The 20,634-nt window shown below is 27.2% G+C and overlaps 2 protein-coding genes across 2 annotated transcripts; one reads left to right on the top strand and one right to left on the bottom strand.

Moving 5' to 3' along the window:
• The first annotated feature begins 35 nt into the window (after positions 1 to 35).
• On the top strand, positions 36 to 7,328 carry LOC132939049 (uncharacterized). Its single transcript, XM_061006053.1, has 11 exons — positions 36 to 313; positions 3,954 to 4,169; positions 4,406 to 4,454; positions 4,613 to 4,719; positions 4,796 to 4,955; positions 5,530 to 5,692; positions 5,770 to 5,888; positions 6,013 to 6,149; positions 6,234 to 6,376; positions 6,441 to 6,543; positions 7,091 to 7,328. Exons 1-11 carry the CDS (start codon positions 265 to 267, stop codon positions 7,150 to 7,152), a joined length of 1,308 nt encoding a protein of 435 aa, XP_060862036.1. The 5' UTR covers positions 36 to 264; the 3' UTR covers positions 7,153 to 7,328.
• Positions 7,329 to 8,021: 693 nt separating this feature from the next.
• On the bottom strand, positions 8,022 to 17,282 carry LOC132938768 (uncharacterized). Its single transcript, XM_061005785.1, has 5 exons — positions 17,078 to 17,282; positions 13,551 to 13,686; positions 12,911 to 13,335; positions 11,232 to 11,348; positions 8,022 to 8,801 (listed from the first exon to the last, which is right to left on the bottom strand). The coding sequence occupies exons 1-5, from the start codon at positions 17,280 to 17,282 to the stop codon at positions 8,437 to 8,439; spliced, it is 1,248 nt and encodes a 415-aa protein (XP_060861768.1). The 3' UTR covers positions 8,022 to 8,436.
• Between the last annotated feature and the right edge of the window lie 3,352 nt (positions 17,283 to 20,634).

Below are 20,634 nucleotides of genomic sequence, written 5' to 3'. Positions count from 1 at the left end.
TTACACTATTTTTAATCTGAATGTTATTTTTTGATTTTTGTTCAAAGTGTATTTTATTTTAAATAAATGTCATGTACGTCTGGGCGGTATGTTTCGTAGATCGGAAACCGTAGGGTGGGGATGGTGGAATGGAAATGATATTAAATCCCGACAGACGGGCTCTTTGTGGTTTTACGTAGAGAGGTATCATGCGTGTCAGTCATACTCATACCAGTTGTTTGATTTTGTTTTTCACGTGGTCACTTCTCACAGTGGTGTATAAGTATGGAATTTACTAGAATTGTCATCGAATTTATTATATTAGCAAACACAGGTAAAATTATACATTTAAAAACTTATGTTAGTTAGTTTTAGGAAAAACTACTAGTTTGATTTCTGATTGTCATTGCGTTAAGTTTTGATTACGTCAGTCAGTCAGTTAAATTGATTCATTTTGAACAGTAAATTAAAATGGTAGCACAATTTTAAGAAAGATTATAGAAAATAAAAGTTTTTAGTCACTAATAAACAAATTAAAAAATATTACTTAAATCGTATAAACATATTATCTTATACAATTTTAGTTGATTTAACATCGTTATATTATCGTTATATTTAATAAATAATTATTAATTTAAATAATATAGTTACATAACTTACTATAGTTACTAAATATTAATTTGAGAAGGGCTTATGAATCAAATTGTCAAAGTTTACTTTAATAATGGAAAGATTAGTACTATGTTTAAAAATTGATTAATAATATAAATATTCTCTTTTTTTTGTAAAAATCTTGAGTTTTTACATTTTTAGGCAAATTCAATGAACTAAAACGCACATGATAAAGTTTCTTGTTTACATACACATGTTATTAATAAAAAACAATAGATTAAATGACATAATATTATTATATTATATTTATATACTGAAAAATGATTAAAGAAATTATTGACTATTAAGTATTAAGTATTAATACGATATATTATTATACATTTATAATAATACTCTCATATAGGGTATTAATTGAGGAATCCTCTAATCCTTTTTTTGTTTTAGATATTGTGTGTAATGTGTATATTTATTGCATAGTATTTGAATTTTAATAATTTCTTGGAGGATAAAAGAGACTTTAACGTTTACATTTATTGGCGAGACAAGGTTACGTGCTTATAAGCAATGTTAGACAGCATTAAAAAAAGTAGCTTAACATACAACTACAGGTATTCAAACAAATAATCAAAATTGTAAAAGTGTTTTGGAAACACGTAGTAAAAATTAATTAATATAAAAAAAATAAATAATATACATACCAATAATCAGTAGTTGAATTAAGTAATTAATAACGTGGTCCATCGTAGCACCCACGAATACACCCACACGTCAGCTAAAAAGTTAATGATATTATAATATTATACATCAAAGAAATAATTCTAGTTTTGTGAAGTGTATGATTTTTATATTCTTCGTTCATCGTTGAAATTGTGAATCCGTACAACATCCTATTGCATTACACTCTGCCGCGTATAGCTATTAAATGGCATGCGAAAGGAGTATACGGTTGTTCAGTTTCGAATTATTGATATAATGATATTACACCAACACGTCATGCACATTGCACAGATTTAAATTCTAAATAAAAAATGGATAATATTATTGTTAGTTCTGAGAAAACGTAGAATAAGTGATTTTATTATTAACGTAACACATAATGTTGAACTTTGTCTGCATTATAGGTATTAGTTTGTTTTCGTTGTTTAATACCATCGCATAAATTATACCGTACCAAAACGGTAAGTGAGATCATATTTTTATAAGGTATGAAATATGTGCTATTTTATATAATTTCTTAAAATTAGACAGCGGGTACCTAATGAATTCTTCCACTCTTACTATGGAGATGAAAATCAGGATATTGAACTGATTTTATAATTCAAAATAGGAATTAACATTTAAAATTATGTCGTACTTAATAGTTTAATAATATTAAAAAAAATAATAAAAGGCGTTGTTCTATATTATGGGATGTAGACTATTTACTCTTATTAATACATAATTATAATTAATTATAAAGACATTTTTATTAAAGCCTTAAATTTATTTAATTATTAATAGGTGGTAGTCGGTAGGCGGCGATATCACATTTGAAATGTTTCCATAATATTATTCCATTTATATTATATCACATTATCGTAATATCATATTATTATAATTTATAACATAATATACAGTATATCCCAGAAGTCCCGTATCACCCTTGGTATTTCCGTGGAAAATCAATATATTTAAATGCAGTTTTTTTTTACAGTAATAAGTTTGGAAATTCTGATTAAATAGCATATTATTCGATTTTTTTTTCAAAAATTAAAAAATTACTAAACATTTTTTTTAGGAAAATAAGTTTTTAAATTTCTAAGATATCCATTTTTTTATCGTATTTTTTAAAACAGTTCAAAAAAAAAAAAAAAAAATATTAAAATTTAATCAAAACCGCCCAAGTAGAGCTAATTATTATTTTGAATTTCTAAGAATAATAGTTTTGCCATCAGAATTTCCATAGGTACTTATTACTGTAAAATAAAAACTCTAAAGAAAGAAAACAAGTGCATAGCTTAATTGTAATTTATAATATTAAGATATGAAGAAAGAACACAAGTAAATAATTTTAATTACAATTTACAAAACTGAGATATGCGTAAATAATATTATTATAAATTACATTAATAACTGTAAGATAGAATCATAGACCATTCGTAATTTTAGGTTCACGTCATGATAATTAAAATACTTAATAATAGGTAACCAGTTTCACTGTTCACTGTTCAGTAAACGATAAGACACAGGCACATAGCTATTGTTATTTTATTATTTCTATTAAAATCAAAACTTTAATTAGGTATATATTAGTTTTGTCAGATTTAAATAGATATTTTATTATTAAAATAAAAAAACAATTATTTTTTTTTTGGAATTATTATGAATGTTGACCTAAAAAATTTAAGTTATTAATCTTATAACTGAAAGCTTTCACTAATAACTAGATAAGACTGTCATAAAAAATACCAGCGTTCCAATTTCTGATTAAAGCGTGAGAATCGTATTTTGCCAATGCCGTATGCATAGGTAACAAAACTATATTATTCTTAGAAATTCAAAATAATAATTAGCTCTCACTTGGGCGATTTTCATTAAATTTTAATATATTTTTTTTTTGAACTGTTTAAAAAATTATGATCAACCAAATGGCTATCTTGGAAATTTAAGAAAAGGTATTTCCCTAAAAAAAATTGTTGATAGTTTTTGAATTTTTGAAAAAAAAATCGTATATTATGCTATTCAATCTGAATTTCCATACTTATTACTGTACAAGCTATACTTATAAACTGCATTTAAATATATTGATTTTCCACGGAGATACTAAGGGTGATACGGGACTTGTGGGACGTACTGATATTGATGTTTATAAATTATAAAAATAATATATACGGAGATGGAAAGTTCTTGACAACGTAATTGGGAGGGGGAAAACGATGACGGAACTAGAGATAAATATACCTATAAATAATATAAACACGATAATATTTTACTATCCGTTGTGCACATCTGTTATTATCGCCATTGTTTTGTTTTGTCCATCAACTATCATTTAAAATATCGTTTAATCTTTCACAAGACGTATATTTAACGAATCCAATGGAATTAAATAATAAATACACGCGACTATGCCTATTTACACAGCTTATGCACCTATAATATCCATATCCATTTACGCTATTCGACAGTTTTGTCGTTAAAAAGATATACAAATATATAATATAAAAACATTGTAATAATAGTCGGACATGTGGGGCGAATGCAGTAGCGCTGTAAAAATACTCCAGCGATATTACATTATTGCATTTATTATAGCTGCAGACATTGCGCAGGCGTATATAGCTTGTTTGATTTTTTTTTTTTCAAAACATATAATGTTGTAGTCATTACGTTCGTTTCTTCCGAATCGTTGGATTGCGAACCGCGACCACGACCAGGTAGCGGGCAAGCGATTTTCACGGCATCCAAAAATTGGAGAAGGGCTGTGGAGGTGTACCAGTGCGATGCTGGGTACGTTCTGACAGGTCAAACAAAGCACACGTGTATCGAAGGAGAATGGTCCGGACATGTGCCGTCGTGTACACGGCCTACTAGTTCCGGTAAGTGGATGTATTTTATTATTATCGATTGCTGTTACCATTACGCGTATCAATAAAACGTTAATATTATATTAGATCGCACTGATACAAAAATCAGCGGGGAACATAATATCTAAAATATTTGTCAACATGTGTATAATATAATATAATATTATATTATATTATCCCATTTGAATAACAACCTCATACTTGTAGGTACAATATTATCATATTTACCCTTTTTTTATACGCTGCAGGTCACAACAACAATATTTTCAGTTCGGCACAAGGTTGGTTTCCGTTCAGGTAGGTACACCTACCTATACCGCATTACTGCATAGCTATGATTTCATAAGACATTATTTCATAATGTTGTAAATAAATAATAATTTTATCAGCTGTATTATTGTTTCTGTAATACATTCATACGATTTGGATTAAATCATTTTATTCAAACATTTTAGACGTATATTGAAACTAGACACAAACAGGAAAATTCAGGATACCGAAAAGCGGTTAAAAAATAAATCTGTAGATATTGAGACACCTGTAACACTTCAGCAGACATCAGGTAAAATTTAAATAATATTGTTACGAATAATATAAATAATTTTTAATTTTGTCGATTTCATGTATCCATTTAATAGGACTTAGTACATTTCAACTTCCGAAACATATGATTAGAGACTCGGCTAAGGAATATTCAGTAGGAGACTATGACTTGAGCTGTTTGTTTAGAAAACGACACGGCAAAATTTTTTTGAGGGCACCTAAGTTACCATTTGCACATGTGGTGAAGTATTCCAAGTAAGGATCATGATTTTTATGAGATGGAAATAATTTTATCTAAATACAGCAATTTATTGTACTTATAGGTTTATTATATATTTATACATAATATATATATATATATATATTGCATTCCAATATTTTAAATGTTTAGGTTAGGTTAGGATATCTACTTGACATTTTCATTAACTATTTATATTTGATTTTCCTATACATAATATAATTTTATAAATATTTAAAATTTTTATTTTTATGAATATTGATAATTTTGTCAAATAACTTCAATATTTAATACAAGATTCATCATAAGTAGTTATAATAGTAGCTCAAAAGATACATAGACAACATTTGTACATAAACATTTAAAGTTTAAACAAGATAAGTAGGCGGTAGTGTAATCAAAAAATCTTTTTAAAAATTAATTTTTTATTTTATAGGCATTTTAAGCTTATTATTATCAATTTGTTTTATCTTGTCATGTACCTACTTTTTAAATATGTATACCAAGTGTGATTTTCATAGTTGTGCTACACTCATAGGTTATAATCGTTATTATTGCATTATTATTACAATCACGATTGTGTTTTCATAGGAATAAAAATACTTTAGATCCAAAAAACAAATATTTAGAAGCGATTTACCATTGTATCAAAGGGCATGTGTTCGAAAACCCTTCACATACCAAGCTTTATTGCAGTAATGGACATTGGGTTGGTGTAAAACCACTATGTGTTCCCAAAACGACACCGATGACTGTAAGTACTATAGTAGGTATATTATTATAATAGTGGGATAACAACTAAAATTATATTTAATTATACTGACGTAATAGATGTACCAAATGGAATGTTATATTAAGTGTCCACCGGACAAGAACGTAAGTTTAGCTGAAGGTGAAAAATTTATAAATTTCGAAGTGGAACAACCAAACACGAATTACGATTGGAACAGGTGTTGTATGCTACATATTATATGATATTATAATATTCAAATACTCGATTGTATAGAAATTGTTTCATGTAAAGATCAGTTAACTTCAAACTTAATACATGTAGGTACAATGTACATTATACAGGTTCGGTACATTGAGTTCCGGTTGGTCTAAAAATTCATCGAGAACTTTGGTACCGGGTTTGTACATAATCACCTACACGGTACGAGATGATGAAGACACGGATATTGCATCATGTAGGACTACTGTACGAGTGACGGGTAAAATAATATACCTATATACTTAACTAGGAAATTAATAATATATAATTTGTCTATGTTTGTACAACCGTTTTGTTGTTGCAGATGACGAAGTTCCGTCTGTACAAGATTGTCCTTTATATTTGGAGGTAATAGGGGACTTTTCGAAAAAGAACACTGTTTCTGTATCATGGCCGGAACCTCGGTTTTTGGACAACATAGGCGTATCACAAGTGGCAAAAACGATGGTGTGTGCATATTATGATAACCTAGGGTTTTATTATTTTTATTTACGCATTTTAATTGGTTTAGGAACCAGGTCAGCTTATGGGCCCGGGACTGTATAATGTATTGTACATGGCTATGGATGCATCAAAAAATGAGGCTACATGTAATTTCACTATTGAAGTTAAAGGTATCAATGTGAACACACACATATAATATAATATATTATACCGGGCGATTCATTTAACGTAGAACACTCATTATTCAAAAAGTATTAATGTTTTTGACCGTATTTTTTTTAGTAGTTTATGAGTTAAGTATAATAAGTATTTAAAGTATAGCTAAGCGGTGAGTAGTAGACCAACATTTTTCGAGGTACCACTCCTCCACTCGGTTCATCTATACTTTAAATCCTTATAACTTATAAACTAGTTGTCCTAAATTCGATTTGTATGTATCAAAATACTTAGGAAAATATTTTGCTTTGGAATATTAAAACTAAGAATATTAAAACTGTACATTGTTATTCAAAAAAGTAAAAAAACTTAAAAAATATTAAAATATAGGTATATATATTTTTTAAAGTTGTTTTTTAACGAAGAAATCATGTATAAACTTTTTTAAAAAACATTTATAGTGTTTGAAATAATGAGTGTTCAACTATAAAAGAACCACCCGATTTATTATATTTAGTATATTTAAACAAAATATTATTTTAATGAATATGTTTTGTTTAGATCGGGCAGTAATTGAAATTGAAAACGGTAAACCAAAAGAAACGTTGAATAGAGTCATTTGAAAGAGCGATGTATAAAAAATAATATGTTTAACTATTATCATTGATTTTAAATACTATTTATTTTATAATCAATGCTATTATTAATTTTTACCATAACCATTATTCGTATGTTAAAGTAAGAGATTGTTTGATGAGATAAATATTTTTATACTAATAAATAAATATTTTATTTTATATTTAATAACACATAAAAAAGTTTAATTTTTATAGTATAGTAGTTTATTTTCGATTCTATTTGAACGTTGAATCATAGAATATTTTTTCAATTGGTCTTTGAGCTTTCTTAACTATGGCCATTAGCTTTTTGTGGTGAGGGAGGGAGGGGGTTACGGTTTGTTGTCTAACACACGTGCCAACCACCGAGCAACATCAGGCTCCAGTTTTATATTTATCGAAGTGGATGTCACTGTATATTTCAATTACATTTTTTAATACAATATTATATAGATTTCTTAACATTATTTTATATTTTCTTAGATATATACTGTATCTTTATAAACTCTTATGTTAGGTATACCAAGTGACAGCTATATCAGCCTAAATTGACTTTAACTTACCTTTTCAGATTTAGATTTTTAAAATCAATTTATTCATTCATTGGCTTTGTAAATATTATGGAGCAATAATTAATGAAATTGATTCGGTATATTCAGGGTTTCAAACACACAGAGAAAATTAAATAAAAAATGTATTCAATAATATTTTATACATAAAATAATATGTTAAACAAGCATGACCTGTACTCAATTTTTTGACGCTTTGATGGTTTAAATGATTAAATATAGTGTTTTTACGTACTATATGTAAATAATATAACTAACTATATTGTTGATTACACAACGGGTGAAATATAAAATAAATTTCATAAATATTGTGACAAACGTAATTATATATATTATTATTTTAATGGTAATTATTAGTCGTTGATTTGTAAGGCTAGTGCGTGTATAGTGTATACATGTGTATTAAAAACATTTGTAAAATATCAAAAGCATAAAAAAATTTAACAAATTATGGTGTAAAAAAATGATAATAATAATAATAATAATAATAACAATATGGGACCAATGGGTTATATAATAATTAATAACAATAGCCAACAGACAACAGCAACAACTGCAACAACAACAGCACTCTGACTAGTAAATTAATATTGGTGAGTTTAGATAATTATCATGCGTATGCTGCTAGCAGTGTTGTATTAATATTGAATGTGGTTATATTATAGCATCGTACAGCATCTATAATAATATATTTTGTAATTCATAATGTAGGCATTAGGCACTACGTCACACATTTATATGAGCCGTACGTGTTGAGACACGTCAAACCACGTTCGGAGCAAATGTCCGGCGACTGCTGCAGCTCCGGGTCCGAACACTCGTCCACGTCCACGCACGTTTTCCAGCTGTCGTCCAACTGCAATCCATCCGGACACACGCAGAACGCGGATCCCACCGTGTTGATGCACTGGTGCGAACACCCGGCCGTGCCGTCCCGACACTCGTCCACGTCGTCGCAAGTGTGCCGGTCGTTGGCCAACCGTGTGCCTGGTACGCCGTGACACGAACACTTGTAACCGCCCCAGGTGTTGGTGCACGCGCCTTGGCATGGTCCATGCCCGTTGCGCAACAAGCATTCATCAATGTCTGAAACACATGTCAGGCAAAATATATGAGTGGGTACTTTTCAGTAATACGCATTCGAGGGTGCGTGATATGTATATGGGACGCTAAAAATCGGAAACTGATCCTGTATTATATTATCATGCTATCTAAGTAGGTATCACGAATTAAGATTTACAGGATACGGAATGACACCTCGCTATCAATGTTAATTTGAAGTTAGAACAGTTAGATGTTCTCAATTTCAAATTAGATTACTAGCGCTTTCACAGTTTTCTATTGGTCAATGACGGCAGATATAAATAATATGTATATCCATCCTAATTCTTGAATAGTACCATAACTATCTACCGTCGATTATCCATCGGCCATCACTATGAGTCAAAATTGATTCAAGTTTGAAAAAGCTTTTGTCATCAACTGATAAGGTTTTGTTTAATCGTTCCGTATCCTGTATATTATATATTCATGGTAGGCACTATTTTACTATAGTCTATAATTATATGTATGGGGTTCACCGGTTCGTTAAGTTCTCCTATACGAAAAATATCAGGTAAACGGTTACTATTACAAGTTCTTACATGGAAAACAATTTTCCGTAAGTATGTTCTTACACGATCAAAAAATAAAAATACACCCATATGGCCCCATAAGTAAATTCTACACGGAGATAAATTTAAATGCATTGCTTTTGCCTAACCTTAAGTTATTCTACATTTTTAAGAGATTCTAAATAGAACTATTAAAATACTTAAAAAAAATTGATGACATTTTAATAATAGTCAAAAAATGATTGTTAATTACCTAATAAAATAATGATTACTGTGCAAGTAATTGCGTCCAAACTAATACAATTGAACACGATACATCAGCAACGTACTACGTAGGCACAGGTATAGTATAAATATATAGATACATACGTTTTTATAATATCTGAATACCTAGTAATAAAATAATATAGTACACTGTCACCAAATATATTATAATTTTTCTATAAGGTTATCACACCTATAGTAACTCGATTTAAAATTATATAAAATGTAAAGTTGACTGTCGTTAGTCTCTAATTCACGATCCAAACCTCAAAACCTGACTTCTGTACAACCACAAACTACCTATGCGGCTATACCCTGTGACTATCCTGTGTTCCGTCAATCTAAGTAAACTCACTCTGTGCGACTTAAACGGCGAGTCAGTGTTTTGTAAACCATTACAACGTATGTATATAAAATTAAATTATATGTAAAATATTGCTTAAAAGATATATAATATTATATAATATATAATACGCGTTTTCGAACGAGTCTTTGTCGTCGGGGCGAACATCAAGAGATCGCGTATAAGTGCGTGGTAATCAATATATATATATATTATATAGGCATATAAATAGATAAATAAAGTGCGCGCGTGGGACGTTCATAATTTATACATATTGTATGATACATCATATATATTATTATGTTATATATGTACATAATATTATGTTATAGTATGCACAATGCACCATACGGGATAGCTGCTATAACAAGTGTCGGTTGCAAGTCTGATGTAATTTATAATATAATATCTGTATTGATTTAAGCACCCGAAGATATCGCGTCAATCGATTATTTATCTGGTTTGTTTAGATTTTCATACAAAATTGTATTTAATATCTTTTCTATAGATATTAGGTGTACTTAATTAAAGTGTTTATTTTAAAATAGTTTCTAAATCTAAATCTCAACCCGACATTAATGTATTTATCAGATACAAAGCATTTTAACTTAAAATATACAGAATGTCGCTACGTTTGATTCGTAATACCCAACCATGCATGCTATATATATATGATAGTATGGTACATACTCTTCTACCCACCTCTCCTGCCTTACTTTAAGACTTAGCTTACATGATCACTTAATGGAAATTAACTGCAATATAACTTTTAAAATATTTACATAATTGATAATAATAATAGGTAAGTATAATTAATATAATATGCTTGATTTCACTATACAGCTAGTCTGCTGATTTTATTTTTAACTATCACGATAACAATAATAAAAATATATTTTATTTTATTTTAGATAAACCAAAAAATACCTAAAATTATAGTAAATGTGTGGATCTTAAATACACTATAATTAGTTACATAATGTTTATTAGTAAAAAATAATTACTGACAGGTACTGCACGATGAGATGGTTCGGTGTACCTACATATTAATTATTAGGTATATTAGTATTATAATATTATTGCCTATGTGGATATCATATATAAATATAATATATTATATAGTGATTTCATATATTATTATTTTAAATTACCAATTCAATTATTACCTAATTAAAACAATATATTTCATAATGTACCTACACGAACCTTCATTAATATGTTGGTGGAGTTTTGAAAATTTTTTTTAAAACATTGTGTACCCAATACCCACATATTATTATGTATTTATTTGTTTACCTTCGCATTTGGTGTCTGCTACCATAAAGCCGGGCGGACAATGACACCTGTACGATCCTGGAGTGTTGATGCAAAGTCCTTCACAACCTCCGTTATTTGTCAAGCATTCGTTTACATCTACACGAAACATTAAGACAATAAAGGTTAGACAATATTATTACTATCATTCACCCGGTAGACTACGCATGACTGGAGCATAATCTTATTGTTTATTTATAAAATCCAACGAAATTAAATTAAATACACGTTTAATAAGTTATCTATACGAAATGAGTAAGGCGCAAAACAATGTTGGGGCCTCTAAATATGAAGAGCATGCGTAGTTTTATTTTTATCAGAGCGAGTGCATTAAAAAAAGGGAATTTAAAATGTAATTACATCAGGGACTGAAAAGCGTTTATTTAAGTGACTAATGAAGTCCTTGACCGTGTTTGGGTAGATAATGGACCACGGCCAAACCGATACTAAATTATTGATAAGTCATACGTAATCTAGTAGTTACATGCATATTATGGTCTTGTAACATTTTGGTAAATATTAGTAATTATTTAGAACGTGGTTTATTTAGCATTTTAAATATAAATTTAAATTTTTATCACTAATCGTTTTTTTATTAGTTAATAGTTGTTATTTATGATTTCATTATATATATATAACTAGATTGTACATAATAATTAATAATAATATATTATTATGAAATATCTCGACCATGAAATCATTCAGATTGTTAGATCATTATTTAGTTTTAACGATTCTCACAATACGGACATGCCGTTTCAAAAACAAGTTATAACCAAATATATACATCTTTTTATTATATCTACGTTTGTACTTAGTTTTGGTTTGGTTTACGAATAAATAAATAACACTCAGTCAATGAAGTTGATATGTTGGATAACAGTTTACTTAAGTAAAACGATTTTTAATTACAGGTAGCATGTATTAAATATTTACTGAAAATAAAATAATAACACGTATCTACGTATAAAGGTCGAATTTAACGGTTTATCATGAAATATAGGTACGCGTCAACATCATAATAATTATTGTCATACCTCAAATCTAGCAAACCACCACGTATATATTATAAAATATCTTATTGTTATTGCATATATTATTTTAGTATGATTGGCGTGACTCCGTTTCATTTATCGGTGGTATTAAATTTTAATTTATATTATAACAAGTTTGATATTAATGGTATTACTGGTTGTATAGTTTGAAATGTTATCTACATGATTGGTTATCATAAACATGTCGAAAATTATTATAATATTGGTCAAATGTTTCCTTTTTAAACAATATAGCTAATATAAATATAAAAATAGGTCATTATTATTAAATTTTATACTAACAATATAACTCCATTTTCGTTAGTTTAAATGAAAATTAAATTTTTGTAGCTTTTACGTCTTATCCAATGGACGAAATAAAAAGTAAATTCTTTAATTGTACAAAGCAACATATAAAAATAGTTTTTGTTAAACCAAAATTAATTAATGTGTTCAGAAAATAATTGAAATACTTATTTTCTGAATTTATTTGTTTATTATGTATTGGAACTATCAATAAAATTGAAAATTATCTGTAATACGTTATAAGTACTTAATTATGTATACTGATTACGTATTGTTTTACATCATAATATCATATAATTTATTTAACGAATGCAATCGTACCATAAGTATAATTTCTGGATGTATATTTCACCAAGGCTGGAACTAAAGAAGAATTTCTTAAAATTATATCAATCGGCGATGCTTTGTAAAGTATTTCGGGTATTGATTCTTTTTTTATGATTTCGTTGTCTTCGGCATTGACCGAAAATTTATCACTGCTTTCGACTGTGGTGTTTAATTTTTTACCAGGTCTTGACTTCTTTTTTTTTCTTTCATTTTTCCTGTTCTTCTTTTTATGTTTTTTTTCCTTTTGAATCTTCTTTTCAGATTTTTTTGGTTGCTCTGATTTTAATCCTCTACCATTCAACCAATCGTTATAGTTTTTCCACGGCCACCAAACATTGTTCTCAACTCTCTCAGTTTCCAAATTTGCATTCGACTGAACTTTTATTTCTTCTTTCGATAAAACTCTTGGACTATTCCAACTACGAAAATACAATAGAATAATTATATTCAATATTACGTGAAGACAAATTTGATCAAATGAATAATATGGAAAAATTGTAATTAAAAAAAAAGGCCTTTGGAATTTTTTTTTTACATTTATTCATCAATCACGTATTATTATTTATTAGCAACAGCTAATCAATATATTAAACAATATTTACATATTCAAACAAAATTATATCATGCAACTTACTCGAATAGTGTTCTTGACCGGTCTGAAATTTTTTCTTCATATTTCGTGTGATTCTGTAAATTATAGTCCAGACGATACTGTTGGCCACTGAGTTGTCTTGTCTGAAAATATGTAGTATCGTTGGTGACCGATGATACTGAAACAACAAAACGGACGTTAAGTCTATTACGATGATCGTTTTAAATTATTATGCGCGTGGTCTATTTGAGGATAATACAACGACTAATCATAGCAACAAGACAGCTGGAATATTATTATTCCGTTTGGAGAATGACGTGAACATTATTTTTCCTTTATTTAAATAAAATAAGAAAATAAGCTACAAAAAAAAACGTGGCTCTATTGTCAGGACACGGTAGTAATGCTCATTTGTCATCAGTCCTTTTGTTTAGTGGCCCTCGAGATTCAACGCCCATCGACTTTCGAGGCAAAAAAAATAACACCTGGGTACCTATTTATTTAAAAATAAATAAATTAAATATACTATTGAAACAATAGAGAAAATGCTAATCATATTTGTACCTACATAATTGAGGAATAAAAATGTCTGTGCGAGATGATGAAAAATAAATAAATATGAAATCCTTAATGTCCCACACTAATGTGGGAACTTCAAAAACCAGATTTTAAATAAAAAATTTGAATCCTACGCCAAGAACGGACACACGGGAAACTGAAATTGGAGGTAGAGGGAAAAACTTAAGAAGCGATTGTCGGATTATGGTAATCGGCGTCGTCAATTTGTTCGGTTTTAGCGCCTGCACAGTCATAAACTTATCTAATTTATTAACCGGTTTACATATTTAGGACATCACATCCAAATAGATCCCAGTAATGTCTTTTTCGTCTTTGTCGCTTGTCCATTGATATTGATATGAAATATGTATATACATACACACACGCTGGTACAAACACTTATATGCACGTGGATATTGCATATATATGTGTTTATTAAGAGCTATAATAATGTAATTGATTTTAAAATATCCACAACAATTCAATATTTTGAAACTATTCGGTTAACTTATGTTTGGTCGAAGCATATGTTTAGTCATTTCTTCTACTGTAGGAATTACAATAACAATAGAATTACAATATATTTATAATAACTAATACATAAATATTTTGAAACCACTTGAATAACTTCTGGTTAAGTGTTAATTTATAAGTAACTTTATAAATATTAAAATTATAAAACAGAATGATATTATTATAGCCTATAGGTATGTTTTAGAAATTAAATTTATATCATTACGATTTATGAATTACAGTTAATAATCACGAGTTAAATTATTATCTTAGGTAAGTATTATAATTTATACATGCAGTAATGAGCTACTTTTATAATAATGATTTGGTTATAATCTTAGATATACTTGTTAACATATATGTTGGTAAATATCATCTGACAACCTGCGTCCTGCAATATAATAAGAACAAAATAGGTAATTTATCAATTTTAATACTGTTTTTTTTTTTTTTTATACAATTTTACTCAACAAAATTGTTATTTATTTTCAAATTAAATTTTAGTTTATTAGTTTGGTCCGGTTATATGAACCGGTAAATTAAGAAAAAAAATGAAAATTTCTTAATTTACCGACAACGGTAAATCGTTAATGTACTCGTATATGAAAAACAAAATTATTCAATATTTATCGGTTATTAACAACGGTTTTACCAAACAAATTGGTAAATATTGTGTATTTTAGAACTTCATGATTTTTTTGCTTCTATATTTACCATAAAGTGACTATAATATTGCTTTCACTAGATGTCTTATGCGAAAACACACTTAGATACCTACCTATATAATTATTATATAGGCTTTTGCGTTTGTATCTTATACACACCAAATGGCTTGCCACTTGCGTGCCACATTTTTATCTCAGGTATCTAAATATGTTTTTGTGCAATACATCTAATACCTATAGGTATTCAAGTAATATGTAGAAATAATAAATGTTGCTGTAGCCTGTCGTACTTCATATGAATTTCGCAATTCAAAATGTAACCGGGCCTTAATATTTCAAAATAAATAGATAATACAAATAACCATTTGTACAATTTTTTATCGTCAATTCCCGGTAATTAACATAAAAATATTCTCATGTAAATTAAAAATGGATATTTACATTATTCTCCATCAAATTACGTAAATTATTATTTTTCGTCCTATATCGTAACATATCACACGTATGTTACTTATGTAAGTATATAGAATGTAACAGAAAGATCTGACAAAAAAAAAAATTATGCTACTTAAACGTATGACAAAAATTGTTAATATTATGTGATTAGTAAATAATTTAAGAAATATACCCATGACACTAAATTCCCAAAAATAATATTTTTAAAAAAAGGTATTAGTTTTTACGTTCCAAAAAAATTTAATAAAAAAATTATAGATATTTAAAAAAAATTCTAAAAAATGAACTACTTGATTTACATAAATGTTTTTACCATAAAAATTGTTCATAACGATTAGATTCACAAATTGGCTATTTTGAATTTATCCATTTTTTATTTTCAGTAATAAAAAATAAAAATAATTGTACAACACATTTTATAGGTACATTTGTTTACAAATACTATAAAATTACTATGATCACTAAAAAACGTTTTTGAAATTTGAAAAATTTAATAAAATCGTAATCGTTTTTTTTTAAATTTTTTAATAACCTAATTATGTAGGTTATACATATTATGTTATTCTGATATTATAGATGTGTAATATATTATACATCCCTCCAGGCTCCAATTAAGAAAATGCAGAATCAAATATTATATTTTATGCATTACACATAAATAGCCTACTCACATTCTAAATTATATATTTGTTATGTAGTTTTTTAATAGCCTATAGGTATATTTATTTAAAATAATTTTGAAATATTTTAAAGGTGCCTTATTATGACATTTTTTAACGCTAATTACTATCAAATGTCTCTGCAGTCATAATAATAATCATAATATTATATTCCCGGTGGATACAATAACAATTGTTAATTTACACTATATACTTAATTTATTTCTTCAATAGTATTATTTTAAATACTTATACTAAATGTCTCAATATTTCTGACCTAATGTAGTTTTATAAACACAACAATAAATTATTCAAAGAGTGAATGTTTTAATACTGCTGCATGATATTGTTTATGCAATAATAATCCATTTCATAAATCGTTTATCAGTATAAAAAATTAAAAACACTTGTCGAACCGAAATAGAATAGTTTGGTCCTGTTTACACGATACGATTTATATATGCATGTCTAAGCATGGGATTAATAAAACAATAAAATATACATCCATCTCATCATTAAAAATATTAGGTAGGTATAGTAGATTGATTATCGGATTAATAAAATATAAAAAATCAATAAGCTTCTATAATAAAACGAAAAGATATATTTTACTGTCTACATTTTTTATCTGTAGGTATATAGATATAATTTATTAGTGTGAATTAGCTATTAAATTTTTAGGTAATACAATTGTATTTTGTTACTAATTTTTGCTTACCGTAAACATTTGAAGTAACTGTATAAATAATAAATATTCGGATAATATTATATTTGTCATGTATAAAACACATAATATTTTGGACGATGATTAATATTTTATTTTGGTATATGAACGGATCTTCACAAGTCCTTAAAAAACTTTCTGTGACCAAGGGTGGAGGTATACTGATGCAATTGAAAGGAGTGCCATATGAGAATCTCATCTCAATCTTTCGTTTACTTCAAATGTATAGTGTCCCCTCTAAGATGCACCTCGTTCCACGTTTGAATTTTACGACTATTTTAGATTTATATTTGTTTGTATTTGATTTTTGTTTTATTATTTTTGATACGACATTCAATCTTCATGTGTATTGTTTTCAATTTGAATACTTTAATAGTGTAGGTATTAGGTACTTACTTGCTGTAAGATTTAATATTATTTTTATTGTTGAAACGTTAAAAACAAAACGTTTTCATTTATCTACGGATCAACTTAAATTTATGTTTTAATGAAGTATAAAATATCTCTTTCACTTATCTACATTTTTATTGAGTTGAAATATTATAGGAAGTATACATAAAATATACACAAGATAAAGTCTGTGTACCTATGATATAAGAAAATAATATTTTAATTTGATACTTGTATTTTTTTCTTTACAACACACATAATAATATATATCTATTTATTTATATTTATACATATTTTTTTTTCTATACGGTTGAATATTAATAATAACTAATAAGCGATTGTTATTTTTTATTGCATAACAGTAAATGTAAATTATAAACAAATTTTCTAAAAATGACCTACATGATATAATTCATAACACAAATAAATCATACTTTATTGATTTGAAGATTGATGAAAATTACGAGGCATTAAATAATTATCGAATTAAATCAACGAATGACTAACAAGGATTTAATATTAATATATTATCCATAGTTAATTTAATTTAACATTTCGTAGACAATTAACTAATGTTATGTATACAAAGAATTTCGAGAATAGACGTTGTTATAACCTAATTGTTATAATGATATGTGTATTGAATATAATATGTATTGATTATTGAGTTGGGCCATTTTGATTCTAGGTCACTATTTGTGTACGGCCGAACATTGAAAGTGCGAAACTCGGACACTATTTGTACCCGGTAAAAATTATGATTGCAGAATGTGGATACTTTGTATGGTCGGGTAAAACTTTAGATTGTAGAACGCGAACATTTTGTATGTACTGCAAATTATATATACATAACGTATATATGTTTAGATATAATAAAAAAATCCTGGAGTCATGACCAATTATATTAAAATTCGTATTGAGTTTAAATACCATTTGGTATACCTACTGAATTTGGTATTATAATTATAATTTTAAAAAAAGCGGGTAAGTGGATGTCGCTCTGCTGTACAGTAGGTTACAAGTGGGTCAATGTTTAATGGATTGGATTAAACTTGAATTCAATGCTATAATATCATTGTATAAGAAAAACGATTCTGAGCGGAGACGGTTTATCAGTCTGGATATTTTATACTGTTATTATTTATTATATCATGTAAGTTGAATTAATATTATAATATTATTATTTTTTATTCGTTTCTATGGCGATAAACAAAGCGTTAAAAATTAAAATCCCATTTTTAGTGGTTTTTCGTAATTTTTCGGTGGTTTTTCCCGTGGCATTAAATAATTATTGATAAAATCGAAAAATGACCTCTCTAAAGTACCATATTGATCCAATTTGCTAAAAGATAAGGTATTATATGTTGAAATCAAAGCACTCCTCTGGTAGAGAATTTGTATACAGGATAAAAAAAAAAACCATTGTAAAACCCAAGGCTGAGCAAGTTAATGATTTTTTTTAACTCAGTTAAATTAAGTTAATATGCACCAATAACAAAAAATTAAAAGTTAATTTAACTATAGGTTAATTCAGTTAAGTTAAAAGCTAATACACACTTTTTGTTAACTTTTTATTAGGTTAAAAAAAAGTTAATTTGTTTATACAACGCTAGCGTAATTAATTTTTTTCCAACCCAAAACTAAATTATAGGATATACTTAGTGTTTATACTTCATACAGTATTTCCATATAACTTAGATTCGAATGATATAATTTTTAACTTCAAACAATTTACGATACATATTTTTTGACATGAAAACGAAATAGACTGAAATAGTGAAATATTATAAAATTAAAAACAAAATAAATTAACTTAACTTACTTCTTAAAATGAAAAATTAACTCGTTAATTTCACGTTAATTAAGAAATATATTTAGTAAGTTAACAGTTAAGTTAATGAAAAGCCAAAAGTAACTAGTTAAGTTAAAAAGTTAAAATAAAATTAACTTTTTAACTCGTTAATGTCCAGTCTTGGTAAAACCACTAGCTTCCTCGCTCCGCTCAGAATCTAATATCTCATGTTCGGTTGTTACCAGCTAACCTGTCAATTGACAAAAATATAGTTATTTAGAATTGTATATGTACTATTTATAAGTTTATAACGTCATATTTATATTATCTTTAAACATCAAATAAATAAAATAATGTTTAAATCTCATCAAACTTAATAAAATTATATACATATAATGTATGTACTAATGTACTTATAATTACATAATATTATATACTTAAATACTTTATATATTATTTATACTTTAGTACAAAGTGTCCGCGTTCTGAAATGAACATTTTTACCTGACCGTACAAAGAGTCCGCGTTATGCGTTTCACACGTTTATCGGCCATTTCATGTAATAAGTCTCAAACTCTCAACTGCATATTTTTTTAGAATATAGGAATATATACAATGTATAAATGTTTAGTAGAATGTATATTATACATTCTATTAAAAACGTAGAAATATAATATATAGGTATAAATAAACCTGTTATAGCTTATAAAAACATTGTACCTACACATAGTATGAATTGTTAAAAAATAATAAAATAATTTAAAAATACAGCACAACATATTACAATCAATTATGGATAATCAAAATATTCACTATTTTTTTTTTCGAATCGTAGAAACTACTATTTATGAACAATCATTAATTTTAAATAATAATTTTAAACCAATCATTATAATAAAAATTATTTTTAACACAGTTAGTGTCAGTTACAGTTACAATAGTAATTTCAATTTTTATGTAACGGGTCGTTAAACCTGCTGTATTTAAAAATTAATCTTAAAAATCGGGTAATACTGGTCATCCATCGTAATACTTTTAATCGCATTAAATGAAACTAAAGATGTAACAAAATCATTACGTACGCTATAGGGCAGCGATGAGTGATGACACAGACAACTTTAACACTAAAATAGGTACCTATAATTTAAAACAATAAATATAATATATTTTTTTAAGAAATTATGATATCAACTTCGTAACTAATTTAAGGTACAGAATTACAGAAAATATTCCAATTAGGTAGGTATTTTGATAGACATACACATGCACTATATTATAAAGACATTAACTCTTGACATATAAATATTAGGTATATAAGAAAACATATATTCATTCAAATAGTTCTAATTAAAATAAAAACAAGCTATAC

This window comes from Metopolophium dirhodum, chromosome 2, assembly GCF_019925205.1.
Source record: "Metopolophium dirhodum isolate CAU chromosome 2, ASM1992520v1, whole genome shotgun sequence".
Taxonomy (NCBI): domain Eukaryota; kingdom Metazoa; phylum Arthropoda; class Insecta; order Hemiptera; family Aphididae; genus Metopolophium; species Metopolophium dirhodum.
This window is presented reverse-complemented; position numbering and strand designations above follow the sequence as displayed.

Coding starts and splice junctions, on each gene's coding strand:
- LOC132939049 (XM_061006053.1), top strand. CDS start 265: ATGGAATTTACTAGAATTGTCATCGAATTTATTATATTAGCAAACACA. Junction 314..3,953: donor TATTATATTAGCAAACACAG/GTAAAATTATAC, acceptor ATAATGTTGTAG/TCATTACGTTCGTTTCTTCC. Junction 6,544..7,090: donor TTTCACTATTGAAGTTAAAG/GTATCAATGTGA, acceptor TGTTTTGTTTAG/ATCGGGCAGTAATTGAAATT.
- LOC132938768 (XM_061005785.1), bottom strand. CDS start 17,282: ATGAGATTCTCATATGGCACTCCTTTCAATTGCATCAGTATACCTCCA. Junction 13,687..17,077: donor AGTTACTTCAAATGTTTACG/GTAAGCAAAAAT, acceptor TTGTTGTTTCAG/TATCATCGGTCACCAACGAT. Junction 13,336..13,550: donor CGGTCAAGAACACTATTCGA/GTAAGTTGCATG, acceptor GTATTTTCGTAG/TTGGAATAGTCCAAGAGTTT.